General features: G+C 39.5%; 1 protein-coding gene across 1 annotated transcript in view; it reads right to left on the bottom strand.

Annotated features, from left to right (window-relative positions):
- ss (spineless) overlaps positions 1-19,938 on the bottom strand; it is a 120,746-nt gene that overhangs the window by 15,085 nt on the left and 85,723 nt on the right. The window contains exons 5-8 of the mRNA XM_065238519.1: positions 18,149-18,358; positions 15,935-16,122; positions 2,428-2,534; positions 2,174-2,364 (exon numbers count right to left, since the gene is read on the bottom strand). Coding sequence (XP_065094591.1) covers positions 2,174-2,364; positions 2,428-2,534; positions 15,935-16,122; positions 18,149-18,358 — 696 coding nt within the window. The remainder of the gene's footprint in view (positions 1-2,173; positions 2,365-2,427; positions 2,535-15,934; positions 16,123-18,148; positions 18,359-19,938) is intronic.

Genomic DNA, 19,938 nt, shown 5'->3' on the forward strand with positions numbered 1-19,938 from the left:
CCCTGATTTGCCTCAGGACTGCCATTTCCGCTAAAGGAAGAAGTCTTCGTGTTATTTGCAGCAGACTGCAGCAAAGTTTAGATATTTTCTCTTCTTATTTACAAAAATGGAAGATTTCTCCCAACGCTTCCAAAACTCAACTTATAATATATCCACATAAGCCTAGAGTTTCCTTTTTGAAACCTAGTAGTAGTCACATAGTCACTATGAACGAAGTTCCAATTTCCTGGTCAATCCAAGTGAAATATGTTGGATTAGTACTTGACCAAAAATTAACTTTAAAAGATCACATTGAGGGCATTCAAGCCAAATGTAACAAATATATACAATGTTTGTATCCTCTTATAACCAGGAAATTCAAACTTTGCCTGACGAATAAACTTCTGATATTTAAACAAGTTTTTAGACAGGCCATGCTTTACGCTGTGCCAATATGGTCTAGTTGTTGCACTACCAGGAAAAAATCACTTCAAAGTTCTGAAAATGATTTTGGAGTTATCTCCCTGCTACAACAGTACTATCGAGGTAGGGGAATTTACGTATTCTCGTCAATCTAAGCAGCGTCCGCACTTCTATTAGTATTTTGTCAGCGTTACGCACATATATCACGTGTCTGTTTGTTAACATTCATCTGCTGCTTGCTTCTCTATCCATTCCAATCGACAGATTTTTCAAACCGCTTTGAAAGCGATTTTACAACGCTCCAAACTTCTCAGGTGAGTGTGACTATTGTCGGCAGCCTCTTTTTCTTCGGCAACCTTCCCATTAGAACTGCGTGTTAACCAGCTGTTCTATTATCGGCAACTCGAAATCAGCCCCATTTTGTAGTGCGTATACTTCATTTGAAGAAAAATCTGGCATAATAGGATTGCTCGGTCGTACAAATATAATCAGATTGAAGCTGAAAGACTAAAGAATCGTTTGAATACATTCAGGGAAGTGTGTTGATGGGAAAACATAGTGAAATCATCGTTTAAATTTTGGTTGCCGAAAACAGTCAATGGGTGCCGAAGCCAACATTTACCCTACATAGAATTTCGAATGTTGAGACTTTAGAACAAATGTCCAACAAAATAATTAATAATTTCTGGCAAAAATCGCTGCAATCCTCAATTGTAACGATTAATTCCCTTTAAACTTAGATAAGATTTAGTTTTAGTTTTTAGTTTTAAGATGCATCTAGGTTAAAATTAAATGTAATTTATTTTGAATTTGGAACAAATAAAGAAATAAAAAGATCGGATTACATCGTAAGACTTTTCAAACGTAATATAATATAATAACACAGATTAAATTGTATTTGATGTCAAATCAACTCGTTTAAAAAAGAAATTTGCACGTATATGGCCTCCACTTTTGAACGTATAACTCATTTTTTGCATCCAATACGATTTGTTTGTGTATCACATAAACAACTTTGAATATACGTGTATTCTGGTTGTCTGAGTAATAGTAGGTTGAAGAAGCATGCTTTCCAGATGATTCGAATCTTAACCGATGTAGTGTATTTGACTAATAAATAAGCATTCTGTGTCTAGAGTGTGATTTGAATTGTGTTTTCATGTTTCAGTTGTTCACCGTTGCTTAAAAGCTATTTTTTAAGATGCTAAAAGACTACGTTGACTGCGATGGTACGTTCATCATCTTTAGATTTTCAACATATTCGTAAAAAAATAATTGGTTTTTCGAAGTAGTATGAAAACGGATTCGAAGCAAGCAGATTTATTAACTTTTCTCACAGTCAATTTTTTTCAAACTTATTTAAAATACGTGCAATTTATCATCTGATGAAAATTGTAGAAAAACAAATTGGACTTAAAACATACTATATTTGTTTAACTATCGGTTTATTGTGAATGATCAACTGATGGTTGCTACAAAAATACAGTAACGAAAAAACAAATTCCTGAATTTGGTCGGTGGTCCTTATTTGATCATAAATTAGAAATAAGCTCGCTATACAATTTTCGGCTTGGATTTAAGCAACAACAAAAACGACCATAAGAAAGTATAGAACTTTTTTCTTTTGAATGCTTTTTGAAGAACTGCTTTGTACTCTCAAAAAATCTTTAGGATATTTTCCGTCTAGATCTGTTTGCTAAAAATTGCCTGTGCGTAAAGTTAAATATGTCAATCTGAGGTACGTTGAAAAGCCTTAAAACAAATAACTTACTTTAAAATCCATTGTCCTTTTGCCGAGGAGATCCCTGCCTTCTTCCTCCATAAGCTGTCTATGGGTACATATGATAAAGTCTGGCTTTGAATTCTTATATACTAATCTGGAACTTGTTTGCAGCCACTGCCAGTCTCCATTCTTTTTTTGGTATCGATATGCAATCATCCCTGATGCACCAGTCTTTAGCACTGCGAAAACAAAATCGGTGTAAGTAGGTGTATCGAGTAAATAAATGATTTATAAATACTTACATTCCTGATGTGCACTTGCCACATAGGCCAAGTCGTCAAAATGCACTAGGTCGTATCCGCCCATATTCGCGAGCTCGGAATCTGAGTATCCTAATGTCATTTTCCCTCTGAAAAAGATGAAATGTGTTTTCATGAAAATAAGTATAGACACTTCTTCAACTAACTGATATTAATCTTTTGTTTTAAGCTAATTGAATTAATACATATGTATTAATAGTCATCATTAAAATTATATCCACCAGAGATATGTAAGATTCTATTACAGAAAGATGAAAGATGTACGTCGGAAAGTTTTTTAAATTATTTGTTTTACATTTTTGTTAGCTTGTTTATCGACCAAAGCCAGTTTTCCCAATGCACTGAGTCTATTTGTTGTAAGCAAGGCGTCACAATATCAACTTCAATTGACAAACTTGATGCGACGAAGAGACTGTTGGAGTTAAAATGCTGCGAAGCTGCTCGACTATAACAGAAAACTAATGCTCTTTTTTCTGTTGAAGTTGAGCAGTTTCGTAGCATTCTAGCACCTCAGTCAACGTCTACAAACAAGTTTTCAATCGTTTATCTCTCTTTCTCCCGTCTCTTTATTCGTCTTTCTTTCAAGCTTCGGGGAAGTCGACGAGTTTGGAAAGTTCCGACTTTCATGAAGCATATCAACCGAGGTTTCATGACGGAAATTTAAAATATATATTTAAAACATTTTTCACGCGGAAACGCATGAACATTACACGTAAGGTACATCAGGGCAAGTTGAACGCGCGGGGAAGTTGAAACGGTACGTGCATCTCTTAGCGGAAGTGAATATTCACTCCCCCTTATTCTGCGCCGCGAGTGAGGTGAGGTGACTCGCTGCCACTGGTGAGGTGACACAAGTCACCGCGAGTGAGGTGACTCTCAATTTGATTTGTACGGAGAGTCACCTCACTCGCGGTGACTTTTGTCACCTCACTAGTGACAGCGAGTCACCTCACCTCACTCGCGGCGCAGAATAAAGGGGACTGTAATTATTTTTGAGAGGCATTGTATACTACCGCAAACTACTATGTAAGAAATAATCGCAGTGATTATTCATTTCCGCTAAGAGATAAACCTACCGTTTCAACTTCCCTACGCATTTTAACTTGCCCAGTGTACTGTAAATATTACTTTATGTAAAAAAGTAACGAAAATAGGACATAATGCATATTAAACAAATTGATAGAGTAGGTGATGGTATCGGTGAAAGGGATTGAAAGCCATAGTGAGGTTTCGTTTTCTACTCGAAAATCAACGTTACATTCATTAAAAGGGTTGAGCAAAGCAACGACGCAGCCAACCTTTCGTTCTAAGCGTCTAAGTTTCTTTTTCATTTTCGTTTCGTGCTGATAGTCTAGCTAGGCGTTATAGAAATGATACGTTAAACACGTTGTATTAAAGAAACAAAACTCGAGTTTATTTTAGAGCTTCGAAACTCTAGAACACTGGTTGTAAGTTCTACCATTATATTTTTTGTAAGAAACATACACGGAGGATATAAAAAGGCACACTTACATATGATGTTCATGCCATTTGTTTTGCGAATTTACCTATACAGGTATACCTCGATATAACGTAACTGTCACTTTTGACTTCCATCGCCGATTTCTCGCAAACGATCATTCAAACAAGCAAAGTAATAACACCATCGGACAGATGATCTCCCATCTATTGGTAATATTAATGTGTATGATTCAATTATTATTAGCGAGATATTGACGATGGAAGTCGAAAGTAACAGTTACGTTACAGTATGCAAAAAAAGTTTATCCACCCCCCTACTAAATGTAAATTGGTAGGGGGGTGGATAAACTTTTTTTGCATACTGTATATCGAGGTATACCTGTACCTGGAAAAAACGCAGATCAATCTTCTGCCCCCTGAAATGATACGTAATTGATGCATGATGATTGGTCATCGTCCTAATATTAGTCAAAACTGTTGAATTCTCCGAGTACTCGCATTCGGAGCTGTTATTAATACACTCAATTCTGTTTTTACGCGATTTTATTTCGCCTCTATTTTTGATCGTGTGATCTCAAATTGCAACAAAATTTAATGCAACTTATTTCAAAAACTCACCAAAGGACGGATCGCCACCCTAAGGTTAAAATGATTTTTATGTGTAATAATAGCAATTAATACATAAAATATTGCCTGTCGTACATCTTTGAGAGTCCCACATAGAGAAAATGTTGAAAACAAGCAACACGGTTTGTGATTGATTTTTCATCAATGTTTTTTTTTGCGTTGGCATCGAGGGCCTTTGATTCAGATGTGAAAAATTTCATGTCGGTAACGAAGTGTAAATTCGCGTGAAAAAAAAGCGGTTGATAAATGTGACAAACTTGAAATTTCGCGGCATTAAATGATAAAATTTTCTTCAGAAAACCATTTTCCAAAAAAAGACAACAACTTAACCGAAATAACATGATTCAATGAAATCAAAATATATATATCCATATCCACTCGACCCGTTATTTGATCTATTGTCGTATAACCCGTGTCCTTAGCTTAATGCATGTCGTACTACTCCCTTACTATTGAGAAATGAAGAAGTAATCGGTTTTCAAGTGTTGGAACACCCTGCAAAGGCGCACCTCTTTATCAATCAAAAACGGATTCCTTTGCAACAAAATCAAGCAATAACACCGATAATGATCATGCATCAAAATCCAAACAAAAGATTAGAAATCACGTAGATGAAAAATAACTAAACTCTTTTTTTTTCTTGTTTCAAGATCATTCTCGCTGGACAAAGTCGAGTCTCGTCACTATCAACAAGGTGGTAGATCTTAAAGCCAGTTAAGCACCACGAAAAGGTAATCTACCAGGCGATACTCGGCTATATGACCTAATACCAGCCACATAAAAACAAATAAACCATCAACCTTACGATTTGGTGTCAATGACCAAAACTTGTCTCATTGTTCTAGATAAAAAATAATCTCAAAACGTTATTGTATTTCAAAGTTTGAGTGGCAGTCAATAAAAATTCAACTGGTGCTGTAAAAAAATCCGACTTTGGAGGGTGTTCCAACTCCGAAAGGTATAAATAGCGGGACCTTTCAATTAGAATCAATTCCTTGCATGACAACTGTATCAAAACCGAATAGTTCATCATTTCTCAATAGTCATGGAGTAATACGACATGCACTAAACTAAGGACACGGGATATACTACAATAGATCAAATTACTGGTCGCAGTAGTGTTATGCCCCGGTTATTCAGTTTTTCGGTTATGGTTGAAAACTGTTAGCACCAAACCACCGTTCATCTTACGCATGAGATATTTAAATTTAATGTAATGGTTCAGAACTGACAGAACTTTCCCTACATAACTGCATTGGGTTGATCAATGTTGAGCTATTTTGTTGTGATCAATGTGCACTAAATGCGACATCGACATAGACTACAGGAACTGACACTATTTCTTTTCACATATACTGTTGATTTGCACCTGAAGTACACAAAAGTGCCATGCATGTTGTAGGATAAAACAATACCCAAAAATACGTTATTTCAGTAGCTCCATCATTAGTATTAGATTAGGTCTCTGAAGCAGAGAAGAGAGTGATGGTTGCATTTTATGATAACGAACAGGCAGTTGTTTTCCCTATCAGAAGACGGTACTTTCAATATTGAACAATATTTTGGTTCATATGTCTGCGAATTAGACCTCTTTGTTCTTTATTTTGGAGGACAACCCTAACATAAAATTATCATGCATCATCATTATGTACTTCAGTAGTATGATGTAAAATAGAATACTGTGATTTTTCTCAAATCAAACGTTTGGTTTCCAATAATTAGGTGCCTATTATTTAGAAATTAGTGGGATTCAGTTATTGAATTTCAAAGTCAGAACAAATGCTCGTATACAGATTCTACCTGTTCAATGTTTTGATTGTAAGCATCATAGTTAAGGTACACCGGGGCAAGTAGAAACAGTACGTGCATCTCTTAGCGGAAGTGAATATTCACTGTAATTATTTTTGAGAGGCATTGTTGTCTGCCGCAAACTACTATGTAAGGAATAATCGCAGTGATTATTTACTTCCGCTAAGAGATACATCTACCGTTTAAACTTCCCTATGCGTTTCAACTTGCTCCGGTGTAGAGTAATGCATTTTGGTTGGACCTATTTTTGTCATTTAAGGAAAATCCCAAAGGCTTGGTAGCCATCATAATAAAGTAATGAAATTGGGTTGTTAGCGGAATGCTTAAATCCATGACAGATACGTATTTCGACTATAATGTGCAGTCTTCATCAATGTCATTCTCACTAAAGAACTTATCAAAATCTAATCCCCTTAAGTACTCATCCCCTAGGTAAAAAAGTCAAGATCACAGGTATAAAAATGAAACTACAATGTGTTGAATCGGAACCTACCTAACTAATAAACCAAAGATTTAAGTAAACTAAAGGAGAAAATCTATTTAACTCTCTAATAAGGATAATCCCTAAGGCTTGGAAGTCCCTCCTTTCTTACACATTCTGCACAAAAAATACTTGCTAAGCCCCGCTCCTGACACGATTTCCCACCGTTTTTTTATGAATGGGGCGTATATCTTAGAATATGTAAAAAAGGATGGACTTCAGATGTTAATCTAATTGCATATATGAGGTATTGAACAGTCCCTTAGTAGATATGTTTTACAGTAAGTTGGTGGTAAATCACAGAATAACATCAGAATATCGTAAGCGATTTTTTTTTTCAGAAAATATTAATCTCTGGGCAGTGGTAGTAAACTGGTAAAATATTAACGGAATTCAGGGTTGCTTCCACTCACTTGCCATAAAAAATTGATTTTCGGAATTATGAAATCATTAGATAAAATAATGATATGTTGTACTTGTAAGTAACAAGAAAAGGGTGTAAATTATGTGTTTGACTCATAAAACTTATCCATTTCGCGTCACATAAAACCTGTCAATATTGCTTGCAGTGCGTCACAATCAGCGATTTTATGATTCGTGAGCGTTCACTCAGAGTGAGCTCTCACGAATCGTATAATCACTTATTTTGACGCACTGAAAGCAATATTGACAGGTTTTATGCGTCAAACACATACTTCACGACCTCTTCTTGTAACTTACAAGTACTAATTAACATTATAACATCTAATGATTTCATAATTCTGAAAAACAATTTTTTATAGCAAGTGAGTGGATGTTACCCTGACGGAATTACATTTTTTTACTTAATTGTAGTTTGCTTAACCATTATTTCCCGAAAAAAAGTGATCGTCAAAGTCCATGTCTTTTTCAGATTGTCGTTATAGTGGAGGGGGGGGTATGTTTTGCATTTATATTTTTTCTGCGTTTCGTATAAGAGGCTGTTCATTAACTACAGTTTTTTTTTAATTCTTGCACACCCTCTCCCTCCCACTGCGTAGACAGTTGTTCATAGATTTTTTTTTATTTGTATAGGCCGTGGATAATTGCCAACTCCCTCTCTAAACTATCTACGTAGTTAATGAACAGTCCCTTAGTTTAACGGGACCCAAGTCTCCTTCCACCCCATTGCTGGTTATCAAGGTGATCACGCCGTGATCCACCTTTAACCGCTGACTTGCACCTGCTTGCTGCAGGACCCAATGCCTCGCCGTCCGAAGCGGGAATGAGCAGAGGCAGTTAGTTTTTTTTTTAGTTTAAATGATCTTTATTTTAGTTTAACTTGGACGATTACCATATAAATTTTTACTAAGTGATTTAATTGCTTTCTTCATCTTTAGGTATGGGCAAAATTCAAAATTTGTTTTACAGAATTAGTCCTAGACTTAGTACACGGTCGACCACCTTGGTGGGATTGGTTTGTTTTGTTTTTAGAATTTGAAGAGAAACTACTTAATACTACTATTTACAGCTTAAAACTAACCTACTCTACTATATACACTTAACCTACTATGTACAAATTGCTTATTAAAGCATGTTCAGAAAGATTGCATTTTTGAATAAATTTAGTTGTCATATCATCAATTTTGGAATCTACTTTGGGAATTTCTGCCTCTTGATGGAGGTCTGCTATTCTTGTGTCGAATGGACGATCTAGGATCATCCTCAACACTCTATTCTGTGCAACCTGGATTTTGTTCCTGCGGGTCTGAGCGCACGATTCCCACACCGGGGCGGCATAGAAGATCGCGGGGGCTATGATCTGTTTGTAAACAGCCAGTTTGTTTTGCCTTGAGAGGCGGGATCTGCGGCAAATGAGCGGATACAAACACCTAACCAAGGCGGAGCACTTAACTAGGGTTTTCTCTATGTGCGAGCGGAACAGGAGCTTCTCATCGAACAACATCCCGAGATAAGTAACATCAGTGAACCACTCGACCCTTGTACCATCCATTATTACGGTACAGGAGGGAGACGGTTTAAGTTTTAATGATTGTCTGTGAAGGAACATGATCGCTTGGGTTTTCGAGGCGTTGATTTTGATTTTCCACGTGGTGGCATAATCAGTAAAGGTGTCAAGGCATCGTTGGAGCTTGTTCGTAATTTCACGAGGCATCCTACCCTTGACGGCTATCGCGGTGTCATCTGCAAACAGAAAGAACACGCAACCGTCTCCTAGAGGAGGGATGTCCGACGTGTAGATGCTGTAAAGCAGTGGTCCCAGCAGACTCCCTTGCGGAACACCTGCTGGGATCGGAAATTGTCCCGAAAGGGAACTATTCAACGACACCCTGAACGACCTTTGCTGGAGATAGTTACGGGTGATTTTCACAAGGTATGGTGGAAAGTTGGAGTTACAAAGCTTGTATATAAGTCCGTCGTGCCAGACATTGTCAAACGCCTTTTCGACGTCTAACAAGGCCATGGCTGTGGACTTGGATACAGCTTTGTTACTCCGGATGTTATTCATCACCCGCACTAGCTGATGATTGGTGGAATGCCCCTTACGGAACCCGAACTGTTCCGGAAGAAGAATGTCATGTTCCTCCACAAACTTGTTTAGTCGGCTGAGGATCAATTTTTCGAACAGCTTGCTCAGCGCTGAGAGCAGGCTAATAGGTCTGTAGCTTGACGGTAGTGAAGGGTCTTTCCCAGGTTTGCGGATCGGGATGATTTTTGCCACTTTCCAGATGCTTGGAAAGTAGTGCAGCTCCAAGCATCTGTTGAGGATGGCAGCCAGCAGCGAGTGCACCCTCGCGCTGAGATTTTTCAACTCTAGGTTGAATATTCCGTCAAACCCGGGAGCCTTCATGTTCGTACTGTGTTTCAGCGCTGAGCAAATTTGTTCCTCTGTAATCCGTTCTTCTGGAGGGACGGCACAAGGGGAGGCATCTAACGTCTGGACGCACTGCACAACCTGGTTCTCGAGTGGACTTGGGATTGTAGAGCCAAGCAAATGCGACTGGGCAATGTGCTCCCCAATTGCATTGGCCTTCTCTTCGTTGGTGATAAGCCGTTCGTCATTGACTCTAAGTGGTGGAATAGGCTTGGGGTGAGACTTCAGCACCTTGGCAACCTTCCAGAATGGTCTGGAACGGTCGTCCAGGTTCTGAACGAGCCGCCCGAAACTCTCGTTCCGGATTGAGACCATTCTGGAAGCGATCTGCCGATTCAGATCGACCATTTCGTATTTACGCTGCAGATCCCCAGTCCGCTGAAACTGGCGTCTACGAACATTTCTGAGCCGAATCAAGAGTTTGGTGTGGGAATCAATTGCTTGAAACTTACCCCTCACAGGAAATCGTCGAACGCACTCTTCGTCAGCCACGGATATGGCTTGATGGAGACCCTCCAGGGCCCGGTCGATGTCATCCACTGTGTCGAGCGGTGGGTTGTCGTCGATGTGGCGGTCGACCACGCGTCGAAACTGGACCCAGTTGACTCGATGGTAGTCCTTCCACTGGCACGGTGCAGGGGCCACGTTGTAGCCCAGCTCGGTCAGCACCGGTTGGTGGTCCGAACTCAGGTCGTTGACGGCAACCGGCTTGGCTAATCTGGTGTTTGCCAAGAACAGGTCCAGCGTCGATGGGTTGCCCGTCGGTGATGTGAAGGTTGGTTCGTCCGGAAACCAGACGGAATAGAGACCATGCTGGGAATGGTCGAATAGCAGGCGGCCGTTCTGGTTCTGCTGGTAGTTCCGCCAGGCCTCGTGCCGGGCGTTCAGGTCCCCTCCGATTACAAAGCGGGCATTGGTGTGGGTTATGATGGCAAGGTCGTTCTTGAACTGCTGTGCTGTACCATTGCTAACGGTACATTGCCGGGGACAGTAGACAACGATGAACCGGACGTTTCCGGTCGATGTTTCCACCTCAACGCTGACGGCCTCGATGATGGAAGTGCGGTAGTGGGGTAGGGTGCAGTACTTGATGCCTTTCTTGATGATGACCGCGACACCGCCCCCCCTGGAGCTGGTGCGATCAAGCCGGACAATGCTGTGGTCGGGCAGCCAGAAGCTGTCACCGGTCTTGAGGTGGGTCTCGGTGAGAAGGCCCACGTCGATGTCGTGCTTGCGGAGGAAGTCTGCAAGCTCAATGTTTTTCGCCCCTACGGAGCGAGCGTTCCAGTTGGCGATCTTTATGGGTTCACGGTCCATAATTAGCGACGAAGGAGATGATAGCTTGGAGCTGTTGTGTTCTTGTTGCGCAGGTGCGCTTGATGATGATGGCCTGGGCCAACAGTGTGACGATCTCATCCGTTGACAGCGGAGAATCGTCTGTAGCTTCACCGGTTGTACCGGCCAATTCCGGAGCAGGGGGATCCGTCGATGGCCCGGAGGCTTGACCGGGTACTGCAGCGGCAGCCAACTGGGCAGCAGCCAACTGTTGGTTGAGCGGGAGCGGCGGCAACACTGGAATTGGCCGTGATTGGACCGGTGATAACGGAGGAAAGTTCTGCGCGTTGTTTTCTGGAACCTTCTTGCGACCGGGCTGGCTGTTGGACGAGGCCTTCTTCCGGATCTCGGCGTATTCGGCCCGCTTCGGACAGGCCTTACTCGTGGCCTTGTGGGCGGCACCGCAGTTGGCGCATGTGGGAGTGGCTTCCTCGATGCTGTCGCAGTTGTCGATCTTGTGGTTTTTGCCGCATTTGATGCAGCGGCTGGCCATGCGGAAATTCCTGGAGCCGTGCCCGAACAATAGGCAGTTCGAGCACTGAGTGACGCCACGGTGGGTGGGTTTATACCGCTTCCACTTCACTACGATGTGGAACAGTGTGCGTGTCGTCTGGAGATCCTTCACGGTTGTGGAGTTCTTCTCCAGATGGACCAGGTAGAGCTGGTCACGATACTTGATGGCCTTGCTGCGGGTCATCTTGTGGACTTCGACCGGCTTGAGGCCGTTCGCCTTAATCTCGTCCATTAAGGTGGTGGTGTCCATGTCGTGGAGCCCGCGCAGCACCACTTTCAGCGGCTTGGTGGCCTCGATGTCGTGGGAGAAGTACTCCAGCTTCATTCTGTCCAAGAGGGCCTGAACTGCGTTGAAGTGTTTTTCGGCCGGGACCATCAGTTTGTAGCCTTCCGTGCACCGTTGAATGGTGCAGCGAAGGCCCTGCTTAATGTAGAAATCCAGCTGCTCCCATAGCCCGGGAGGGAAGCCCTTCACATAGAAGGGTGGCAACTTAACTTTTTTCGGCACCGTCTCAGGGTCCGACTGCGGCTGCGCTCCGTTCTGCAGGGCGGAGAACGGATTGTTGCTCAGCAGCTTTTTTGCTGCTGATACGGTGGCGCTGCTGTCTTCAGGTCTGGGTCGTTTAGTTCCGGGAGGCCCCGGCTGCGGGTCCGCAACGCCTGTCGGGATGGGCAATGGGGTTTTCTTCTGCTTCTTCTGGGCTGGCTCGGTGGTCGCGCCGTCTCCTGGGAGAGTCTGTTTTCCCGGTAAACCGGCACTCGCGTTACCGCGCGATTTCTTACCCATGGCTGGGTCAGCGAGAGCGTCACTACACAACGCGGAGCTAATTCGACTTGCGAACGAACGAACGAAACTAGAGAGAATTCAAATCGACTGAACTGCTCAACAGTCTGGCAGCGAATGTGAACTGACCATCTCGTGGATGAGCAGAGGCACGACAGCAGCGCTATTTTGTATCTTTTCAGGTTCAAGAAGAACGATGTGCAACAAAATGGTACTCGATTATGACGACTGGGTTTGGGAAAAAAAAAATTATTTCTTGAAAACAGAGATACAATTATCATTTGTACATTTTTCAAAAGTGTTTTATGGAAAATTGAAAAAAAAAATATTTATTTCATCAGATTCGTAATGTAATATCGTATCGATTAGCGTTTTTTTTTTTTTTTTTGATTTGCACCCCAGTATAGTCGACAAAGACGTTGCTCTACATCAAAAAAAGAAAAAAAAAATGACAAGGTTTCGATCTTAATCAGGGTCAACCCTTTAACATCGTCATTGGATAAAATTTTGCATCTCCTGACGACAGTTTCTGCAACAGCAGCTGGTATCAGTCTCGGGTGTACTCCTACTTAACAGCAGGTTTGAGTTCCCACTGTCTAGCAGGAACTTTTTGATCACTTCGTTGTAACGGAAGAGGAGTACTTCAAAGGCATTCACTACACTAAAGATGTCAATGTCATTCAAGCCGGTGTTGTATGCCTCCTTGATGGCTAGATAGATGTGTTTCTTTTCCACTATCGATTTTTCCAGGTTCTGGCCCTGCACGTGGCTGGCGATGTTGTAGAGCCATCGTTTGCGGTTGGCTTCCTTTAGAGGACGGTGTTCTACTGAGAAAGGTATTCAATCTGAACAGCTCCAAGGATCGTTGCTCATTACTTTGTTTGGATTTGATTTTGTTTGGAATATAAAATATATTTTTTCATCTGAGAGTTCCATCTTAGTATTATTTTGTTGCTAAGCGAAAGCGAGAAGTCGTATCTGTAGCCAATTGAACTGTTACAAGTGCAGCCAACCAAGCAAAAGACCTGTCAGTGGGTAAAAATAATTCTGATTAGATTGTAGTCTTGCTACCATCCGAAAAATAATACGATGATATTTTAATAAAAATAAAACCATCTTGGATAGCATTAGCATAGCTTGGTATATTGTAAGGTCTTCGTTAACATATCTTCAGTAACGTTTGACTTCAAACTTCAATTCTTACTAATAACAACAATACACAACGAAAGCGGTAAGTCGTTCAAGATGTGAACAACGTTTAGGGTTGGTAGTTCATATTTAAACATTACGTCATGTACCCGCTTATTTTATTTGTCTTCGCGCTTCTCACTTTTATAGGGCTCTAATCAGGACCAACACCTTACGTCCCTCAAACAGATTCGTTCGAAAGATAAAGTATTAGGTTCAACACTAAACATTTTATTCCTAAATTAATCAAACACGTGTATCTTACAGGCTGACCAAATTTATTCATACCAACGAAAAATTACGTTTAGCTAATTGCAATAATCACTTATGATTGTAAACATCCTCAACAAAGAAAACATAAACATCAAAATGATCGAGTTTGAGGAAAAGCAGCAAAAGCATATTCTACCGTTTGACTTGATATTGATCAGTTTCTTGGTTGCTAACCATTTTAAAGCTTATTCCGAATTTCACAAAATGTTGGCTCAAGCAAGCAATTGTAAACAAATATTGAAAAAGTCACGAAAGAGTTCTCATTTTCGCTCTGGAAAAAAGGTGCCATTTGTGAGCGGTGTTGAGAGGATATAAACAAAGGCAAGAAAATTATTTTTTCAAGCAAAAAACTTGAAAATGGCATCATTTCATCTTTATTCAATAGATTTGTTTTTACTGACAGGCTAGGGCCATGACTGGTCCATCTCGCCTAATTGAACCTTTTATATCCAGATTGTTTAATGGTGTACTCGTGCATGCAACATATGGATGAATATTTGGAGTTTTGTGTTCATCTTACAATATTACTTCTCACCAATTACTTTTTAGCTGGAACTTTACATCCATTTAAGGTCAAAAATTATTTCAACCTAAGTGCCCATTTTCGTCCTATTGAGCAGAGATCATTATTTCATGATTTAATTTTCGGCGTTAATAATTCATTTACTCGTTTGGTATGATACTTTTGTCCAACAGCTGCAACACAAAGCCTTTAAGAGCGCAAAATATGAATATTTACACCCTTTGTTCTCAAAGCACTCCACGCGATTTCATTTTTTGATTTCATCCGTAGGGGGAGGAGGGCATAGTGAGCATCCCGCAGTTTGGCCCTGGATCTCTAGCTGCATGAAACAAATCAACTGGTAGTAGGTTCAATATCATTATGATATTGATCCTACCACCAATAAATTTGTTCCGAACGGCCGGAAGTCCAAGCTGGTGCACGGGATGCTCACTATGCCCCACCCAGGCTTCCAAATAGTACAGCCTCCTCGCGACAGTTGGTTTATACCTGAATTGACTGTTGCTTTATGTGCTTTACTACCGCTTGCTACCGTACGTTCAGATCCGAATTCGAAGTGTATTGGCAACAGCGCACGCACGAACGAATGAAAGCTGTATTAGAACAGTCGCATCTATACCCGCTTTGCTAAAATCATCGTGCTTGGAACGTAGTGACACGAATGGGCTGTATTTATACATTTCTTTATGACCAGGTTCTCAATGTTTCTGTCGTCATAACAGCCTTCACAAACCGACGACATCCCTCAGCTTACCCAAATGGCTGTCACGAGACATTATATACAATTGATATACGGCAGTGGAGTATGGAAGAAACCCAGAAGAATGATCCCGAACAGATATGTCGGCCCGATGTCGGATCAATGTAAGGTCAATTTATGGTCGACGTCGGCCAAATGTCGGGTCGATGTAGGGTTAATTATGTGTTTGTGTCGGGTCAATGTCGGACCAACATCGGGTTTGGGTTTGGTAGAAGTCAGGTTGGTGTCGGGTAGGCTTATATTATGAAAATTTTGCAATGGGCAGCACGAACGTGATAGCAACCGAACGAGCTCCGGCGCCACACTGGTAGTGTAGTAGCAGTCTTACGACATACAATCAAAATTTCAAAGGCAGTAGCAATGAATCGGCAGTTTGACGGACTGCTTGTTGTATGTACGAGGAACGTTACGAATGACCATCCGAGGCTGCCATAGCCGAACGAACAAAATACATCGACTAAGAACGAGCTGTCGTGTGCTGCACAAGACGGCAACGTTGCATGTCGTATAACAGCCTCACTGTGGGCTGTCGCTTATAGCTCAATCTCAAGGCTGTCGTAGGAAAAAGAAAGCAACAGCCGTTGGAATACTTTCATGAGGCGGTACTTTTGGTATGCCTGGCCTCACCTGTTCACTATGTCCCTCTTAAGGCCTGCGCACAATGGATAGGTTTTCGGGTTTTTTGACAGTTAGCTCATGCATTATCTGTCAAAAAACCCGAAAACGTATGCATTGTGCGCCGGCCTTTACCCCTATGAGGAAGTAAATCCAATTATGTTCCTATGTATGGGAAAGTGTTGTTTATAGTTTGTGTATGATATTACAGACTGTAAGTTAATAGTTTATAGTTTAAAGTGTATGAATAATATATGTGAACTTACTTCTGATCCATGGAAACTAACGTAAAATCTAGTTTATGTTTCGACTTAAACATATTTTCTTTCTGGGGAATTTCTAACAGACTAGGTGGTCCAAATGGTGTGCAAAATGCAAATAAAGCCAGAGGTGGCTCTTCGACCTTGCGATTTTGACCATGCAATATTTTAACTCGCCCTCGAATGTCTAGCCTCTGTAAAATATAATAAAAAGAATATGGAAATAGAATACTAATTAACAAGTTACACAAGTTAAGGCTTGAATATTGATATGTAACGCAAAGTTATTTTGCCTGATTTACGCTTACTCTGACTTCAGTGTTCTTTCAGTGCTTCCACTGTTGGTACTTGAGAGTTTCTAAGCCTGTACCATTGTTGTATTAGTATATTGTAGAGCAAGTACAATGATTTCCAGGTAAGTCGAGAAACTTTTAACAAGTCCAATTCCTTGATTAGTCCGAGAATCGATTCCGTTGCCTCCGCCATGATGTGCCGTGGCTTAACTGAGAAGAATACTGAGCCAATGCTTATAGTAACGAGTGGTCAATAAAAAATGAGATTTTTTTCAATCATATACCTAGCTAGTAAAAAAAAATTTTTCAACGAATTCAGTATTTTTTTTAATAAAAACATAATGTTTATTCTTCAAAAAACGTCAATGAATATTGGAGAAGGGGCCCTGGTCAGCCGTACGACGCAACTTAGTCGCGATGCTCTCACAAGAGCGCACTGAAATCATTCTCACGGGTGTTCAGTTAGTAGGAACAAATTTTATAAGTTCTAGTAACACATAGCCGTATCTTTCCAAGTGTATCATTTAATTTGATACAATTGTTTTCATTTTATTGAAATCATATCACATATCATTTATAAATTTGCCTCTATGCTAAATGTTCGCTAATTGAAATACCTTTAAGTGAAATGTCTTTTGACTGAAAGTCCGCAAATGGAAACAAGTTTCAGTGAAAGCACCGTCTGTCCAAATTGTGCAATATTAAAATGTCACAAAACGTCATAAATTCTTCCAATAAAAACCAGCACTTCCATGTATTCACTTTAAATGCATTTGAAAACTGGTTTGATGTATGGAATGCAAATACGTAGAGAAAATTTAATATGTTTAAGTTACCGAATATTTGTAAAAAAAAAAGAGTTTAAATATTAGTGCACATTTATCTGTCCAAATTGTGCAGCATCGGATTACGAATCAATACGACGGGAATCAGCGTAATAATTTTTAAGGGTAAATGACGGCTCTGGCAATACTTTTACCTGTTATCAATTAAATAAATTTCATTATCGGTAATTTTTTACATGAGGGTACACAAAGTTTCAGATTACACTAGTTTACAAATAAAAGTAAATAAAATAACTTCAATGTTTGACATATGATCCATAAATCGTGCGCTGAATCGAAAAATGTAGTTAAAGAAAATCTTTTCTAGATATGGCTAAAAACGATATTCCACTTAAAAAAGGTTTGTTAATTAAAATACAAATATCTCCGGCTGTAATAAAGCTATATCAATTATTTTAACACCATGTTGTTTTTTTTTTTGCTAATGTAAGACTAGTGGTATTTTTGTGAATTAATAGTTTGTTTAACATTTTTTAAATTTGTTTTTACATATTTTCAACAAAAATGGATTTCAGCTAAGTTTTTAAGCAAGGTAAATATGTTTTTTTGTAGTGGTTGTGCCAACAATGCCACTAATCTTACTGAAAAATGATGTCCAGTTGATCGAAATCAGATTTGCTTACCTTTAATTTGGCGTTAAAATACACCCGGAGATCTTTTTATTTTGTTGAACAATTTTTTTATTTAAATTTATTTTTTTAGCTGTACCTAGAAAACTATCCTACTGAAAGTTTTTTCAGTCTTCATTTTTGGATTCAGCAGACGATTTTACAAGGGAAATGACCACCAGCGTATAAAGTTCAAATATGCTGTAAACTAGTGTTATCTATTGAGCGCTTGAATTATCAACTTTGAGCGCTTGAGGACCTGACGATAATTGGTAACGATATTACCGAAACTGGCATTTCCTCAATTATAATGCAAAAGTGTTATCAATATTCAAGCCTATCTTTCCACATCAGTGTCATTGTGCCTGATTTAATTCATATGTCCGTGACGAATTGTTTACTTTTCTGTACATCGTATCGTCACGTGCATAATGAATTCATTAAAAATCATTAAGTTAACAATAAAATACTTACCAGAAAGCCTGAAGTATTATCTAGCAAACACCTAAATCTCACGGTAAAACTGCGTTCCAGTAGAGTGGATTTCTCAGGTACTAGGGCATCCGTCAACTGCAATCCGGTTAAGTCGGCTGGCAAAAATGTATTCCACAAAAGTTGCCGCTGTAACTCCTCACGATCCTCGGAATGAACTAACTCGTAGACTGACTGATGCACAATATCAGACTGCATTAAAGGGAATGAATGATAGGTAGTTGTTGAATATATATGCAGTAGTAATCCTATATACAGAGATTCACGGAAATATTATCAGACGATTTGGCAACGTGATTTGTTTTGTTTACAGAAGCTGCCAACACTTGCCGCGTAGCAAAATGTTAGTCGAGTTAGTTTGTTAACGTTGTTGGAATTCTCAGTGAACTGAAGAACTATTTTTGACCTAACCGCGGTCGTAGATTGCAACAAAGTGTAAAAATGTGATATTTTCCGGTTTCCGAAAAACGCTGAACTTTACCAAAAATGACTAGATTTTTGCGGACTACCGTTGGATTTTTGTCTTGTGAGTTCTATGCATTTGTACAGTGTATGTAAAAATGAAAATTATTTAGTGGTATATAGTTAAAATGTAATGCTTTTTCGAGCACACGCTATTGTATTTTGCAAAAGAATCAATACATATTACTGGAAAACAAACATTATTATTGCATACAGCTTTATTGCGCACTTAACACCAAACTGGACAAATAAACGCGTTTTCACTTATTAAAAAGGGTGATAAAAGTGCTAGTTTTCGTCTAGTCGTCTTGGTGTATTCGATGCACTAATTCTCTACGACACAAGCATAAGTGCTCCGAAGACACCGAAACTATTTGACTATTGTATGACACATTTTGCTTTTTTGAGGCTATCCAGTTTCAGATGCAATCAGCAATATTAACCGAGCTTAAGAATCTATAAAAATTATCCATTCATTATTTATTATATCATTGGGTTCTTTAATTTTGAAAAATATATCGGTTTTATACATCATCTGAAAGAACTTCGTTTTCTGAGCACAATGGTATTTTTTTGTTTCGATCCTACAGTCTTTTATCTAGATAATAAAGCAAAGCAAAATAATAACTTCACTGTTTGACACTAAACTAAGACATTGACAGCTCGCTCTCATACATAGTCCCACCGCGGGGCGCTATGATGATGATTTTTGCTAATGTAATTGCATTTATTTAAAATAGTTCCAGGGCACCAAAATTGATGAAATTTTGGATTTCGGTTCCATTTTCATCCGGTTAAGAAAACTAAACCTTAAAGATGGTCAAACAAAACCACCAAGTGGAATAAGTGTCTAAATACTATATGGACATAGTTTGTCACAGATTCATTAGATTTTCAACAAGCAGTTTTATTAATTTATAGCTAAATATGCCTTTTAGGATGAATAAGCTACTATCCAACTAATCTCACCAAATATTGTTGCAAGACTTTCAACAGTCCAAATGGTGCCCAGACATTATAACCGTTAGATAATAACATAGTATTGAATTACACAAAAAAACATTGTTATTAAATATCAACTGTACTCCAATTCTTCCAAGTTCTTCGAATGTACTTCAATATAGAAGCCGTTTTTAGTTCGAAATAGGGTTTTAAAAGCTATTTTTAGATACAATTTGTATAAAGATTTCTGAATATCCTTTTAAGAAACTAAATCTAACTTAATTTTTTTATTGATTTAATTTGATGTTTGTAGATTATTAAAGTCTATCAGGCCTCCTTTAACTCAGTTGGTTAAGGCGCAACTACAA

This window comes from Ochlerotatus camptorhynchus, unplaced genomic scaffold, assembly GCF_037179485.1.
Source record: "Ochlerotatus camptorhynchus isolate MF236.1 unplaced genomic scaffold, CSIRO-AGI_Acam_v1.1 ptg000810l, whole genome shotgun sequence".
Lineage (NCBI taxonomy): Eukaryota > Metazoa > Arthropoda > Insecta > Diptera > Culicidae > Ochlerotatus > Ochlerotatus camptorhynchus.